This window comes from Sander vitreus, chromosome 4 (assembly GCF_031162955.1).
Source record: "Sander vitreus isolate 19-12246 chromosome 4, sanVit1, whole genome shotgun sequence".
Taxonomy (NCBI): domain Eukaryota; kingdom Metazoa; phylum Chordata; class Actinopteri; order Perciformes; family Percidae; genus Sander; species Sander vitreus.
The window spans coordinates 7,085,034-7,100,785 of NC_135858.1; the positions used below are offsets into that span (position 1 = coordinate 7,085,034).

At 40.4% G+C, this 15,752-nt stretch overlaps 1 protein-coding gene across 1 annotated transcript in view; it reads left to right on the forward strand.

Annotated features, from left to right (window-relative positions):
- Positions 1-5,245: 5,245 nt before the first annotated feature.
- The window catches only part of adamts9 (ADAM metallopeptidase with thrombospondin type 1 motif, 9), a 47,994-nt gene continuing 37,487 nt past the window's right edge, over positions 5,246-15,752 (forward strand). Inside the window, exons 1-11 of the mRNA XM_078247929.1 lie at positions 5,246-5,583; positions 5,898-6,295; positions 7,933-8,095; positions 10,188-10,525; positions 11,174-11,257; positions 11,372-11,496; positions 12,110-12,150; positions 12,271-12,376; positions 13,504-13,650; positions 14,414-14,555; positions 15,216-15,320. Of these exons, the coding sequence (XP_078104055.1) occupies positions 5,487-5,583; positions 5,898-6,295; positions 7,933-8,095; positions 10,188-10,525; positions 11,174-11,257; positions 11,372-11,496; positions 12,110-12,150; positions 12,271-12,376; positions 13,504-13,650; positions 14,414-14,555; positions 15,216-15,320 (1,746 nt within the window). The 5' untranslated portion in view covers positions 5,246-5,486. The remainder of the gene's footprint in view (positions 5,584-5,897; positions 6,296-7,932; positions 8,096-10,187; positions 10,526-11,173; positions 11,258-11,371; positions 11,497-12,109; positions 12,151-12,270; positions 12,377-13,503; positions 13,651-14,413; positions 14,556-15,215; positions 15,321-15,752) is intronic.

Sequence of the window (15,752 nt, forward strand, 5' to 3'; positions counted from 1 at the left end):
GAATACCCTCATAGCATTGACTGAGAATTATGCTACAACTTGATCAGGATATGATTGGCTATTAAAATGCAGCCAGCTCAACCGTTCAACTTGCTGCTGTGCTGTAAGAACAAATGCTATCAGGTAATTATTAATTAATTGTTATTAGGGAATGGTATTTCCATTCTGAAATCACAACTAAAAGTTGACAGTTCCCATGAAATCACGAAAGATTGTATACGATTTACCAAGCCATTATGTCTCACAAGAAAGCCTGAAAACTTTAAAAAAGAAAGTGTAGACATGTGCGTTGCTTTTTCACATACCTGTGAAACTGACATTATTACTGTAATGGCTTGGCAAAACACATGGCTTACAGTAATAGAGTTACAATATGTAATGTGTCTATTCTTTTCAAAGTCTTTTTTAGCTTTTTTACTTTGTGTTTAGTTTTAATTACCAATAAAAAATAAATAAAACAGGCATTTTGGGTAATTTGTGATTAAAATGCATCTTCTTGTTTCAATTCAATATTACTTTTGTTTTCCACCTAAATTAATTAAAGTTTTCTCTAGCGTCTATCGTGTACTTTTCATTGTGTGTTGAGCAACACCACAACACAACTGGCTTCAAGTGGCTAAATGATATAAATTGCTTGCATCCTTTCCAATTCACTACACATGGATGTTGCTTTGTAATGTAGACAAGTTCACAGGGCCACAAAAGTCTGCTGGGGTGGGGGCTGGGAGCACAGAATTCTGGGCCCTGTATAAAAGGCATTCTCTATGGGCCTCTCCCCGCATCCACAGCTATTCATTCTAGAATCTTTTTGGGCCCTCCTCACATGAGGGCCCTGGGTACTCAGTCCCCTTTCCACCCCTAGTCCGACAAACCTGGCTGGGAGACAGAGTAAAACGAGATTTTGAAAGCTCCACAGTTCAAAGTATATCTCTTTGAAATCCCAGGCCAGACTTTGCTATTTCATTCAAGCTTTCTGCTCCCTAACGGCCTATTATCTGATCTGGAGGGGAAGTAAAGTTTACACTGCTGATAGCTGCTCTGAATGATAATGCCTGCGCACAACTCAGGAAGGGTGACTGATGACCTCAATGACTATCCACTGAGAACACACACACACACACACACACACACACACACACACACACACAGAGCTGTAGTGACTGCTCCATTGAGAAACATGGAATAAAGGTCAGTTCAGTGAAGATGGTGGCCACATGCCGCAGTTAAGGGTGGAGGAGTCCCTTTTCAAAGCATTCTCATTGCCACATGTCGGTACTGGCTAAATGGAGTCAAATAGCCATTCATTGAGAAACTTGAAATAGTTATTCTTAGTTTGAAATGTGTGTCTGTAACAACTATACTGTACGGTGACTACGACACATTTAGAAGTTGAAGGGTAACTACTTTTTTTTTTCAACCTGGGTGTTACGGAACGGCACTGGAGGTTGGACCCAAAAGCAGAAGTGACACAGGAAATACGTTTAAGTGATTTAATAAAGAAAATACATACAGTGAATAGTGCAAGGGGCAAGGGGGTGTTGTGACCATGGGATCCAGTGGTGAGTGGTGGGTGCAGTGGGTCCAGAGCGTGCCCAGTGAATCAGTGTCTCTTGTTTGTGGTGTTGACCATGTGGTAATGGCGTCCTCCAGAGTCCAACAAACAATTCCAACACGTGGCAAACTTCCTTGAATCCAGAGAGAAGCAGGCAGGCAAGCAAGCAAGCAGGCAGGCAGGCAGGGGTAACAGGATGCGTGAGCACAAGCAAGCAAGGCAGACTGAAACAGGAGAAAACACAGATCACATTAGCTAACCAAGCTAGAACACCAGGAAACAGAATTACACAGGGAGTCAGGATCTACAACTGTACCATGCTAGTAGACCGAACAATCTGGCGACAAGTGGATCACAGAGCCGGCCTTAAGTACTGCTGGGGATGATTAGGGAATGAACTTTACCTGGCGCAGCCTGCAAAATAAGCCATGCCCACAACTCACAAACACAGAGCAGGAGGGAGAAACATGAGGGATCACAAACAGGGGAACAAACAACGCACACAAACAGGGAGGGGCTGCCATGATGGCATCATGACACTGGGCCCCATTTCCCCAAGCATTTGTGTCTAATAGACTGATGTGTTTCACTCTCCACACCGCTGTCTTCGGACAAAAAGTCACATCCTGAGATCGATAATGTTGTCAGACACTTTTAGTAACAATCTGAGCCTGTCAGTACCAAAAAAAAAGCAAGGCTCCAAATTGCCCCATTAGGTTACATTGTAGCTTGCTTCACGCCAGCTTGTTATTGCAATCTCACTCAATACTGGACCAAATTCAAACATTTTTGGTCATCCCATCACATCACATCAGTCTATTAGACATATGCATGGGGAAATGGGGCACAGGTTGAAAAAAAACGGTAGTCACCCTTTAACAGTCTACTTAAAGTTGTAGTCGCTGCACATCAAAACACTGCTTAAGGGCAATTTCTCCCAACTGTTTTTACGTACCTGTGACCCCTCTGCTGTAAAAAAAAAAAAAAAAAACCCAAAAAGAGTTCTGGGAAGGGGGACTAATTGTGAATGAAAGATTGTGTTACACTAAAGGGGTTTGTGACCTACAGCTGCCCATGTTGATTTTTTATTTGTACCCTGAGGAAGAATTTCCAAATAACAAGAAGAACATAGGAAGAAAACCAGCTCCTGTGCAAAGGTGTGCAGATTTGGGAGTTCTTATAAGTGATCACGTAGGTTATTCTAAAGTGTGTGCGTCTGTGTGTGTGTAGTTCATTACTGTATAACTGCTGAAAATGGTAAAATTTCAATTACCTTAGGAGCATACCTAATTAGTTCCGTCATACTAGAAAATAAGTGCTAACTGGTGCAAATTGCAGGGTGGCCCATAGATATATGGTTGCTGATGTTGGTTTTGGTAACAGCAAAAGTCATGATTGTAAGACTTGGTGTGAAATTTATTGAAATGATGTTCTCTCTAAAAAATTACTCTTTGCAACACCACAGGCCTGCACATGTAATGACCATAATGACAGAGGAAACAGAGCTCTTTGGCAGGGCTTTGCTCAGTAAGGATCCTCAGGCCAAACCTCCTCCTCCCTTTATATTTTTGGATACTGCAGGCATTAAATATGAGGCTTTTGTTTTAGGTATGCACCTGCAAATCCAAATTAGCCTCCTAAATGGTGGTGCATGTTTTGATTGTACACAACAAATGAGCTGTAAAGTAATGTGCCAGCTGTTAGCATTTATCATCACATACGGTCTTGTGGGGAAGCATCCACAGACGCCTAAAGTGATGTGGCTTTGAGTGGAGTGACGAGATGGAGGCCAACTGAGTACAACTCAGGACAGAGATGTTGCTGATGTTCATGCACTGCAAACATTTTCTATTTTTTTAGTTCTAGTCTTTAAAATGTTTGGGAGGTGAGATCAGTTTCACTTTTCAGTTATCTCTTTTAGAGATGACTGACACTTATTTCAAGATAATTCTTTGTTTTACTGGAAAAATATAACCTTAATAATAAATAAATAATAATAAATCTAAATAAGTCTTATGTATGAGATCAGGCCACTTATTTCTACATAATGTTTTATGGTTTATGTATCATATGACATACAGTAGCTTCAAATCAATCTGAAAATTGCTTGCATGAATGTTCTTAGTGTAATATGAAATATATTTTGGTCATGTGCTACAGCTATTCATATTAATGTTTTTTTCATTTATCAGACTGTGAGTTAGGGAACAGGTCCAATCTTATCTTCAAGATATTACTCAATGTTGTTACGATGGCAAGATCTTAATGTGGTAACATTAGGCTACATTCATATTTTCAGACCCACATTAGGCTATACCAGCATACTGCTCACACATTGGGGCAACAGATGTTTGAGCTGAGCAATTATTTAAGTGTTTGTCCATTGGTGGTGAGTAGCTAAATTACGCTAAATTCAACAGCTTTATACTGAACTAGGGGACTGTAGACTTGAATTGACTGTATTTTACGGTACTTTTTCAAGAAACAGGTGTTGCTAAAGTAGTGCTAATATAATCAGAGTAGTTTTGTGTAACATGTCATAGCAGGAAAAGCACAGGTCCAATTAACATGAATTGATGGCTGCATTCCATTTAGAATTTTCATTTGGTATTGAGCCTGTCTTACTGTACTTCATTGGAATATCGGCTAATAAGCTCCTTTTTTACATAAATACAAAATCAGTATCCTTTTAATATGTATTTTTATTATAACATTTATTTTAATAAAGTTAACCACGATGTGTACTAAGAGGGACATTTTGCAGTTGGAAAATGAACTTCTCAGTGGTCTCTGGTGGACAAAGCTGACACTGTTGCTAAACTACCTCAAACATATTTCTGTCCTGTTACTTATTGGACGACATATAATGATATCGATATGTCTGTGATTAGCTAATTTACAATTTTGGTCTGGCTCTACCTATTTGAGATCTATTAGAAAAAGTTACAAGTTGTTAGTCTGTAGCTCTGTGTGCGTTTACTTTTCTTTTTTTTACATGAATGGGGCAGGAGGCAGACTGGATAGCCCCCTCTTTGATCATCCACATAACACAGGCACCTACAAAGGCTTCCATACAGTCTGTAGCATTGTTCTACTGAGGAGACTATAGCTCATAAAACCATTACCATTATCCATACACAATACCTTTTCCAGCACCTACTTAAGACCTCAAATCACTACTGTATATTAGCTACGCTGCTTGCCAGTTTACATTTTGTCGCTCTGTGATCCCGTGAACTTCTAAGTATACAGCCATGCCCAGATTATCTTGCTTGTGGCCTCAGGGCAAGCATTTATTATATGGGCCTCACCTAACTGTCATAGTCACCGATGTGCTCTGCACACTGCAACTGCCCACCCCTCTAAAACCTGCCCAAAGCTATAGAAATGATTGGAGTATTACAGTAAGTGTATGACAGTGCAAATGTATAATTGAATCACTCCATAAATACATTACAATACATACATTAGTCGGTTATTTGAGGGACTTTATGGTCACTGGGAGTATGGATCCTGGTGTTAACTTAGAATTGTATACAACTGCCCAAAAAGACTTGTGAACTACCCAGACACTGGTCATATCACATCATCCAAAGTGGACACGGGAGTGGCTTCACTAGCACCAGTGTACCTTGCCTGGCTGATCCCGCCCCTAGCTGGGGAGAAAGCTGGTGCACAGGCTTGCAGCGGAGCCCATCGCAGTTGACTCTTTGAGCAGCCCACCCATCTGCAGTATGCATGTTCGCCAGGGAATCCGCGAAGCGCTCACGTCCCAGCAGTGTACTTCACCGACCAGAGACCATCTACTCAAGAGTCGAGGATAATAAAATTGGATGTGGCAGGCGGACCGGAGGCGGAAAGCCCGGAGTGACCGGAGGAATACAACATTACTACAGGAATACAGGCTGCCGCTCTCTTCTGAACGTGGACAATCATGCATGTGCTCTTCTGGGGCTTGGGGTTCCTACTATTCCCTGATTTCTTGTATGTAGTCGCGTCTACGGGGAAATTGCTTTTGAATTCAAGCATAGGTAAAGTATGCCGCTCTGACAACCCCCTGCATTTTCCCTTATGGAGTTATTTTCTAACACTGAGGGCAGAGAATGAATGAGTTTTGAATTCAGCCAAGCACATGACTTGCAGCGCTTACTAGATACCTAAAGTTCACTGACTGATTATCATTTACTTGCATGCTGTTAAACAACAGCTTTTTCAAGAAATTACTTTGATATGTAAATCGTAATCAATCGATTAACACATATGGGCTCTTCGATTTGTACTAATGCTATTGCACTGCACTGCTACTTAATCCTTAATTGCATATTCTTCTGCCCTCATTCCCCAGTAAAAGAGGAGATCGGCGCTTATGAGATTGTAACACCGGTGCGAGTGAATGAAGCCGGTGACAAGTTTCCAACCAGTGTGCACTTCAAGAGGAAAAGACGAAGTTTGGACGAGAGCACCGACAATACTACGGATCACTGGGCCTCGCCAAATATCCACTACAGGATATCTGCTTTCGGACAGCATTATCACCTCAACCTCACGCTGGATTCGGGATTTCTCGCACCTCTCTATACTGTGACAGTACTTGGAGTGCCCCAAGGAGATAACATTACGGATTTTGCAACAGATGGGGATGTGGAGGAGGAGGAGGACACGGAGTTAAGGCACTGCTTCTATAAAGGACTTGTAAATGCACAAGCAGAACACGCCGCGGTCATCAGTTTGTGCTCCGGACTGGTGAGTTTTACGCACGGTTAGACTCGTCGTGCATGTGATGACTTTACAACTGGTTGTTTTACTTTTCCACCATGGGTATTTAGGGGCCATTATTGCTGTATACAGGACTTGTAAAGCAAAAAAAAAAAAATTTCAAACTTTGTGCGCAACCTGCTTTTTGTATTAATCGTGCAAATATCAAACGAAAGCATTCGTATATATATATATAATATGTATATATATATATATATATATAATATATATATATATATAAAGTTGTCAAATATATATATATATATATATATATTTGACAACTTTTTAGTATTTACTGGATGTCACGATGAAGTAAAGCTGATTTAGATTTTTATTACTTTAAGACTGCATGACTTGTTAAAGCTTTGTAGTAGTATCCTGTTGTGGGGTGCTTCCAGAGACTATTTACTCTCAAAATAGTGAACAACTGTGCTAACTTGAGAGACTCCCAAGTCCATGGGCTATAGTCAAGTTTAATGAACAATACTCTAAATCTTACTTACATGCCTCTCTCTCGTCTCCCGGTTGTCGGTGACGTCTTTACGCACGCTAGTACAGCGGGAGTACGGGTGGTACCGACGTCATCACAAATTGATCCCACTCCCAGGAATATGTTTAGGAGTGGAGCAAAAGTGGACTGGTTGTATACATAAAAGCCACTGTGAGACAGTGACAGATATGAGTAAGAGGTCGTTTTTTCCCCAAATGACAAATCAAATTAAAATGCTCTGAATGCTCTGTTCTGCAGAGAGTTGTTACTATTTATTTAAGACCTCTGAGGGCACATTTGTTCTAAAGCAGGCAATACTGCTGATGCCCAAAATTTATGTACAGCCTAAAATAATGTGATACTGGTTTTCTTGCAGGGAAACTTGTAGGGAGATTCTCTTTTGCCTTGCCAACTCCCCAGGTCAATCAAAGTACAGGTCCTAATGAGAATAGTGTCTTGCTCAAGGGAATAAGGAAGAAATAAAATGTCTTCTTGTGCCCCCTTGCTGAAAAACAATCCACCATGCTGCACATTTTTGCACATGCAGGAGAATGATATATTTTTTTCATATTATCAGGGATTACAAAAATGACTCGTGCCAAACGTAATTGTCCCCAGGGCTCCCATGATGCGACATGTGCTTGGGTTGGCATATACCTTATCTGAAACATCATAGACCTCCAAGTTAGCCAGTCAACACTAAACGTGCCATGTGAAATACAAATAACAAGGCTCTCAGCAAGCTTGCCAAGAACATACAGTCTCACTATTTTCCTGATAGGCATCACAGCTCTCATTATTATGCTTCTTACATGCATGTAAATTCACTTATTTCACCTTTTTATAAAAAGCCCTCGGGTCTCTGCATTGCTTATTTTCTCTAATAACTAGTAAATGAGCCCCATTGCACTGTTCCTTGCTATGAACATTTTGTAATTAAAATATACATTGCATTAGAGTGGTATGGCAGCTCACTGATTTGCAAAAATATCTTTGAACTATATATTCCCCTTGGTCCTGTCTGTGTAGATTTAGCAAGATCTTCTCCCCATGTTTGTATATGTTGTTGCTGTAAAGCATTTACAGAAAATAGATGGATGGAGACTAACTGGTATGCATTTTTTCTGTCATCCAGCTTGGCACTTTTAGGTCTCCAGAAGGGGAGTATTTTGTGGAGCCCCTACACAGCTATCAAGGAGAACACTATGAAGAGGAACACACAAAACCTCATATTGTATACAGGAAGAGTTCACCAAAGAAACAGACATCTGGGGAGAACTCATCTTGTGACACTTCAGGTATGGTCTATTACATGATGGGTATGCATGCATGCAATTTACACAGAAGGTTGTCACAAATCAAACATGCATATAGGCGACACAAAAATACATAGATGCAACCTTAATGCCTCTACACATATGCTTGCAAACACGCACATGCACAGATACTGTACGTGCAACCAGTGTTGATTTAGACTTTACCACTGAGGTGGCCAATCAGCTGACTTAAACATCTGTTCCAGTCAACCTGCACCTAGTGTCCCATTTCTAGCTAACCAGCACACTGCTGCTTCTGATCATAGACCTACCAAGAGCTTTATGTGTAAAAACAAAACAAAAAACAATTGTGTATGCAATTTGTTCATGTGTTTTCATGGGATACTTGTTGATTGTGAGTAGACAAATTTGCCATTTGCGTGTCTGTATGTGCATGCATTATGTGACCTTTGAATTGTATTCCACAGAATAAGCAGGCGTAATCATTGCGATACCCCCAAAGTCAGTTGTAACAGGAGCGATTATGTAATAGTAACTGAGCTTATTGAGCTATTACAGTAATTGTAGCATGGTACTAAAACAAGGACAACTTTTGATTTTGTCTGGTTATTGAGGTAGATTTTGAAAGGCAAATATTTAAAAGAATAAAATTGCTCTGTGGAGCTGGATACTTTACTGTAAAAATCCTAGAAAAAAAAAATGAGGAAAGGAAAAGTTCTGGAAAACTGATGAAATAGTGTAATTTGTAACTATTCAGTTGTTCTTTGCTATCTGTTGTGATATGGTAATGAAATGGCACAATGTAATTTTGATTTCTTTTCATGAGTAGGCTACAAATGATGGAATTAAAGTAAACATATAGTGTGAAACTATCTTGGCTGACATATTATGTTATAGCCTGCACAGTGCAGTGCCTAGAGTGCGGCACAGTAGTAAAGGAAGCTTTCCAACTCTCACACAGGAAAAATCATTTAGAAGTTTACCCTTGTATCTTTCCATCTCAGTTTACTGGCTGAACTTCCTGTTGACTCTTGTACTTCCTCCTCTTCTTTGATAAGAAAGTTGGGTCGACCTACTGCCATGAACAAGCAGTGTAAATGTGTATAGTAGAAGAGTCATGCCACTTGAAACTGTCAAATGATCAAAACTAAGAAAATAAATCTGGAAAAATTTTCTCTTTGTTTGCTGGACATCTTTTACAGATGTTTGGTTTCACTATGCATGTAAATGTTTGTGTTTGTGTGTGTGTGTGTGTGTGTGTGTGTGTGTGTGTGTGTGTGTGTGTGTGTGTGTGTGTGTGTGTGTGTGTGTGTGTGTGCTCTTGTACTTTGTATTTTGTGTGTGTTTCTCTTTTGGTCCATTCTGTAGTACAATATGTGTGTATATTGTATGTGTGTGATAGCATAGCCTGAAGGAAAATACATTTGACTAAGAGCCATTTTATCCTTGTACAAAGTTCCAAGGTTACCAAGTTTTGCAGTAGAGCAAATTGTTTTTTTTCGATTATAAATCATGTATACTGAAAGCAGATCCACTAATATGATGTAGTCCACCTCATTGCTATTTAGGTGGGGATGTATTGCTGGTGGTCCAGTAAGGTTTATCTGCACGAGACGCGAAAACAAGACGGGCATTCAGCAATTTTGTTGCTATGTCATGATTAAAATCAGAATTAATTCCCCTCAGTGTAAGAGGTTTTTCTGCCCAGTTGTGGAACTGCCTTTTTTTGGTGTGTGCACTGCAGTTTGTGCTCCATCATTTTATGGCTGGGTGCCAGGTTTACCTAGTCTGAACTCTTTGCCCTCCTCTCTCTGAAAAAGAAGGGAGAGAGAGAAAAAGGCATTCCAGGCAGCGTTCATTTGTCAACCCACTCTTTGAGCAACAATAAACAAAAGAGAGATATTTTAACAATACCCACTTCCAGACAACAAACTTACCTCATTTATCTCCACCTTTAAATACATAAACCACCACTTTAGCTTAATTGTAAACACATTGTCACGACAAACATTGATTCATACCTTGTCTGTTTTTCGGACTGAATGTATTTCCCATCATCCCTCCATCTTTGTATATTTACTCATGCTTAATTCCTTCTGACGTCTCTCTCCAGGACACAAACACAGACATAAGAGACACAAGCTTAAGAGAAGGCCAGTGGCTGGGCTGACCACTATATCCAATGCAGCCCCTGTGGTCAGCGCTGGTATATTTAACGACTTGGTGTCACTGAGTGCTGGCCTTGCCAGCGGTGCTTTGCTCAGATCGGAGAGTGGCAGTGCTACTGCTAGACCATCAAATGATAGCAGCGGTGACTCAGGACCTCACAGGAGATCAAAGCGCTTCCTCTCCTACCCGCGCTTCGTTGAAGTCATGCTGGTGGCCGACAGCAAAATGGTGGAACATCACGGCAGCAACCTACAGCACTACATACTCACATTAATGTCCATAGTAAGTTCTATCTTCATGGCTGCTTGTAGAGAATGTTGGAGGCAGTTAGCTGGGAGATGGAAGTGTGTTTATATGTATGCATGTATATGGCCAGAAAGTAGCTACATGTGTGCATATTTGTTCACTAAATGTATATGTACCTGTGCTGCAAGTCAGTCAGGTGGCCTTTGGAGGAGGGCCATGGAAAGGAAAAGGGCAGCCTAGGGCAGGGGTAAACACCACTTTCAAACGGCCAGGGGGACGAGAGGGCAGCTTGAGGTAGAGCCTGACTGCTTTGATGAATGTTAAAAATAAGCTCAGGTATGTCACATAGACTGCATACTCTCGGCCACTTCAAATACTAGCTTCCACAGGTGTCTGGGGCTGACAGTCCTCAGGGGGAGTCTGAGATGACCTATATTCTGTTCTTGGCAAAGCTTACAGTACTTTCTCAACAGGGGCTCAGGCCACCTGATCTTCCAATCAACCAAATTCCTGGTAGTTGCTTGAAACTGCAGGAAGGCAGTCCATGTTACATTACAGTTACCAGTAAATATACTGTGTCACATTTCAATTGGTTTAAGTTAATGAAGATATTGTAACATATTGATTCTAATATTAAAACTAGTCTTATCTTGATTGAGCTCATGTTTTGTTTCCTTTGTTCAGGTATCTTCTATCTACAAGGACCCTAGCATTGGCAACCTGATTAACATTGTGATTGTAAAGTTAGTCATAATAAACAACGAGCTGGTAAGATTGCTAAATGTGTTTTAATCTCCATACTTACACACTTACAACATGTATGTGGTGTACATGCTAATCAATAAATGATACCTTTGATTATTTCTTTATGTTTGTTCTTAGGATGGTCCAGTCATTTCATTTAATGCACAGACCACTTTAAAGAACTTCTGCATTTGGCAGCAGAGCCAGAACATTCTGGATGATAACCACCATTCCCATCATGACACTGCCATCCTAATCACCAGGTGCAAGACATTTATCAAGTTATCAAATTCTTTGCTGCATGTTCAGTCAGGAACACTCTTGTCATAGATGTAACCATTTATTGCAACAAATGGAAATACAGTTATGCTTGGCGCCGATGGCTCCGCTCTTGATAATGCTCCCTGGACCAGCCAAGCAGCATGCTAAGCTGAACCAGGGAGCGCTATGCAGAACCCCCCCGGGTATAAAAGAGTGATCCAAAAGAAAGACATTAAAAACCATTTTAAACTTTGAGTCATGTTAGGACTCTGAAGTAGAAAGGTGGAGGCCGGGGTGGTGGAGGCAAAACGTTGCCAGCAGCAGTGAGTGAGTGAAGCAGCGTCAGTGTAGCAGGGATCAGTGAACTAACGCTAAGCTTAATTATATACTTTGAACAGGTTTTAGGTAAATATCCCATGAACCAAATCACATTGTAATGATTATACATTATTGGAGAATCAGCTGCATCAAAGACATATATCAAATGGGGTCCAGATGCCTGATGAATGGAACTTCTGTTTACCTAAATAAGAAGGATCCCCTGAAGTTTGGGAAAGTGTTCTTCTTTTCTACAGTACCATTGACTATGACCCATTATCTGTGTCTTCACCACAGGCAGGACATCTGCAGAGCAAGGGATAAGTGTGACACCTTAGGTAAGTAGATTTGTTTTTATAGACTTGCAACCATTAACTAATATATACTGTACTTCATGTGTTGATGGTGGTATGATCATGATGGAAAATTAGGAAAACTGGAATTTGTATGTATTTAAGGACTTGCAGAGTTGGGGACGGTGTGTGATCCATACAGGAGTTGCAGCATCAGCGAGGACAATGGTCTCAGCACCGCATTCACCATCGCCCATGAACTTGGCCATGTGTAAGTACAACATGTTTCCACTGATTGTTTACTTCAAGGACTGTTATCACTTCAGTTAGTGAAAGTTTCTGCTGTGAGAAAAGTGAGACATTGGTGGAGCTTTAAAAGTCTTTTAGGACTCAACGCATGCCTTACCAGCAGATGGGGATCAAGGGATCTTGCATACGTGGACAATACAACAGCTGTACATTCCTTTTTGTTTTCGGTGTGTTTCTGATCATATCTTCTAATTTGGCCTGCCTTTCATTTTGAGAGAAAAGAGTCTGTAAATTGGATTCTCAGAATTTAAGTAAAACCTGCCCTTCAGCACACTGCATTTTCCTATGTCCCGAGACGGCCAGAGCTGGGGGGGGAGGTTAGCCTTCTACAGTGGAGACTGTTACAGACCTTAACAGCCCTCATCATCTCTAACAAATGCTCCTTCTAACCACTAAACAAAAGGTGTGATTGTTCAATTCCACGTTTATCCGCATCAAGCGGTGACAGCATGCTTGACGACTGCTTAGCCCCAGAGCTCAGTGTTATATGGTACCTGTCAGGTGGGGAGCTGAGTAGCTCAGGGGGAAGGCTGCGGGCAGTGTGGTTCTGTACCTGTCCACCACCAACCAGGATCTATGTATTCACCATGCAAGAGCTTAATTGCTTCTCTTATACTCACTGGGCTCTGATTTTCACATCATATTTTTTCTGCTATGTCTTTTGCCCAGTGTTCATATAACTTAATATTGTGCTGGTTTCATTCCAAACTCCCCACAAGCAGGAAATAAATAAATAAATATTTCCAGCTGCAACCTTGAATGGGTTCTCCAAAGCCAATATCACAGTGACAGCGGAGATATACAATCAATGTTTAGATTTAAAATGTGCACGAACAAATGACACATAAAAAGATTTGTGAAACACTTAAAACTTTAATGTCGCAGTCAGAAGCAATATAGAGGCATGCATCACCATCATACTGGCTTTTGTTACATTTATCTCAGCCAAACAGTGGTCTTACAGAGATGTGCATCTGCGTGATATAACAATCAACAGAATTATTACTCGAAAAAACGAAAACATATCTCTTGGTAATGTAATATATTTTATGATACTTGAAAACTGCTTTTCTGTTCTCTCTCTGCTAGGTTCAACATGCCTCATGACGACAGTAACAAATGTAAGGAGGATGGAGTTAAGATTCAGCAACATGTGATGGCTCCCACACTTAACTACAACACAAACCCTTGGATGTGGTCCAAGTGTAGCAGGAAGTACATCACAGAGTTCCTTGAGTATGTCATACTCTTTTCTTCAAGATTATTCCAAACATACATGGGGATAAGATCATGTAGATACAGTTCTGCTTCTGTTGAAAAGTTTTTGAACAACTCAAACAGCATGAAATCAAATAGTATATGCAAAGTAAAAATCACTGTACATTTGAACTATTTTTAAAGTTATTTTCAGTTTAAAGCTCTGGTCAAATATCCTTTAAAGATTAAGATTAAAACTGTATTTATAACTATCACATAGATTTCACAAATATGTTTCCTTAAACATACAAACACACACACACACACACACACACACACACACACACAGAGTGCATTTTGTCCCCACTTTTGGCAAAACAGACACATTTTTAGGCCTAAATGCAAAAAACTGTCATCATTTCTCAGGGCTGTTGCAGCCTCTAGACTCTTCATTTCCTAAGGCTTCTCAACCCGCTGAGAAAAACCAGGGAACTACTACTGTAATAGAGAGTAAATGGTATAGCATCTGGCAACTATCCAAAACCGCTTTCCTTACCCCCAACTATCTAAAGTTCTCCCTGCATCCCTAACTCTTGAGATCCCCACCGCAAACTACATATAGCTGATTGAATATAAACAGAAATCTGTCAAGATACTGAGTAAGCTGTATGTACAGTAGGGGTTGTATATATGTACAGAAAAATGACATCTCCAGCTGTACTGAGTGTGTTTTCTGTTTGTTTGTGTCTCTTGTTTTTTTCTCCTTTTTTCTTTAAGTCATTTTATTTGTATTTCTTAATAGCACAGGATATGGTGAGTGCTTGCTCGACGAGCCCGTTTCTAGGCCATACAGTCTCTCGCAGCAGCTGCCTGGACGGATATACAATGTCAATAAACAGTGTGAATTGATATTTGGGCAGGGAACGCAGGTGTGCCCTTATATGGTAAGTGGAGTCGGTGTGTAAATCTAAACTGTCATGTTGCACATGTGGGTCTCGGAGGGAAGCCTCCTGTGATATGATCATGTGCTGCAGAGGTTCTCAGCTGCATTTGAAGCCTTTAAAGTCACTCGCTGTATTTAACAATATACTAATAGTTCTTTCTGAGATACAAGCAAACACAATTCTAATGCAATGCATATATAAGAAGTGATGATGTCAGCACCTATACATTCTGTTAATAACTCCTTAAAACATGAATATGAAAAAAGGTGCAACCGGGCGAGAATCATCACATCAAACCATCCAGATACTGTATATTTGTCTCAAAAATAGGTTTGACACCCTAAAGCACCGTGGAAACGTTTTTTTTGGCTCATGCTATCTGGCTAGACAGAAAGGTCTTGTAAGCTACTGGCTGAGACAAACCTGGCAAATGAGATGGCTGATACAGCAAACTCAATGAATGGAGTCACATTCTGGCATAATGTTTTATAATGTGCTATAAATTGGATGTCTGCCATATGGAGTCCATGTATTAACAGAGTTGTCTACGGTGAGGTTATTAACAAGATATTTATGTGCCCTGTCTTTCTGATTGTCTAACTCTTTCTGTGTGTGTGTGTGTGTGTTGTGTTTGTGTGTGTTTGTTTGTTTGTTTCTCAGACCCAGTGTCGGAGGCTGTGGTGCACCAGTCCAGAGGGCGCTCAGCGGGGCTGCAGGACCCAGCACATGCCGTGGGCAGATGGCACTGACTGCTCTCTTGGAAAGGTAAGTGTCATGTGGAACATTATTATTTTGACAATAAAAAAAAAAAAAAAAAAAAAACTGTTTTATCTATGCAAAAGTTTGAGGTGAACGTGTAAAGGTAAAAATTGCGTGAAGTGTTTTTAACACTCAATGGGATTGCCACATTTTTATTCACTATGATATACAGTAATACTCACGTGGCTTTGTGTTGATGATCTGACAATCCTCACCGTATTTCCTTGTTTTGATCTTACAACTTTTCTAGTGACTCATGAACCAAAAATTGCTCGTAGGGGTTGTAATTCAAAATGACAAAAGAATGCAAGATTTCAGACACTCAAAAAAATCAACGTGCCATTGACACATATGTAAACTCCAGTAATTGAACATGGCTGGCATGTAAGTAGGTGGTGTAAAGCTGTAAATGATGGAGGCGACTTTCTTAGTGTAGCT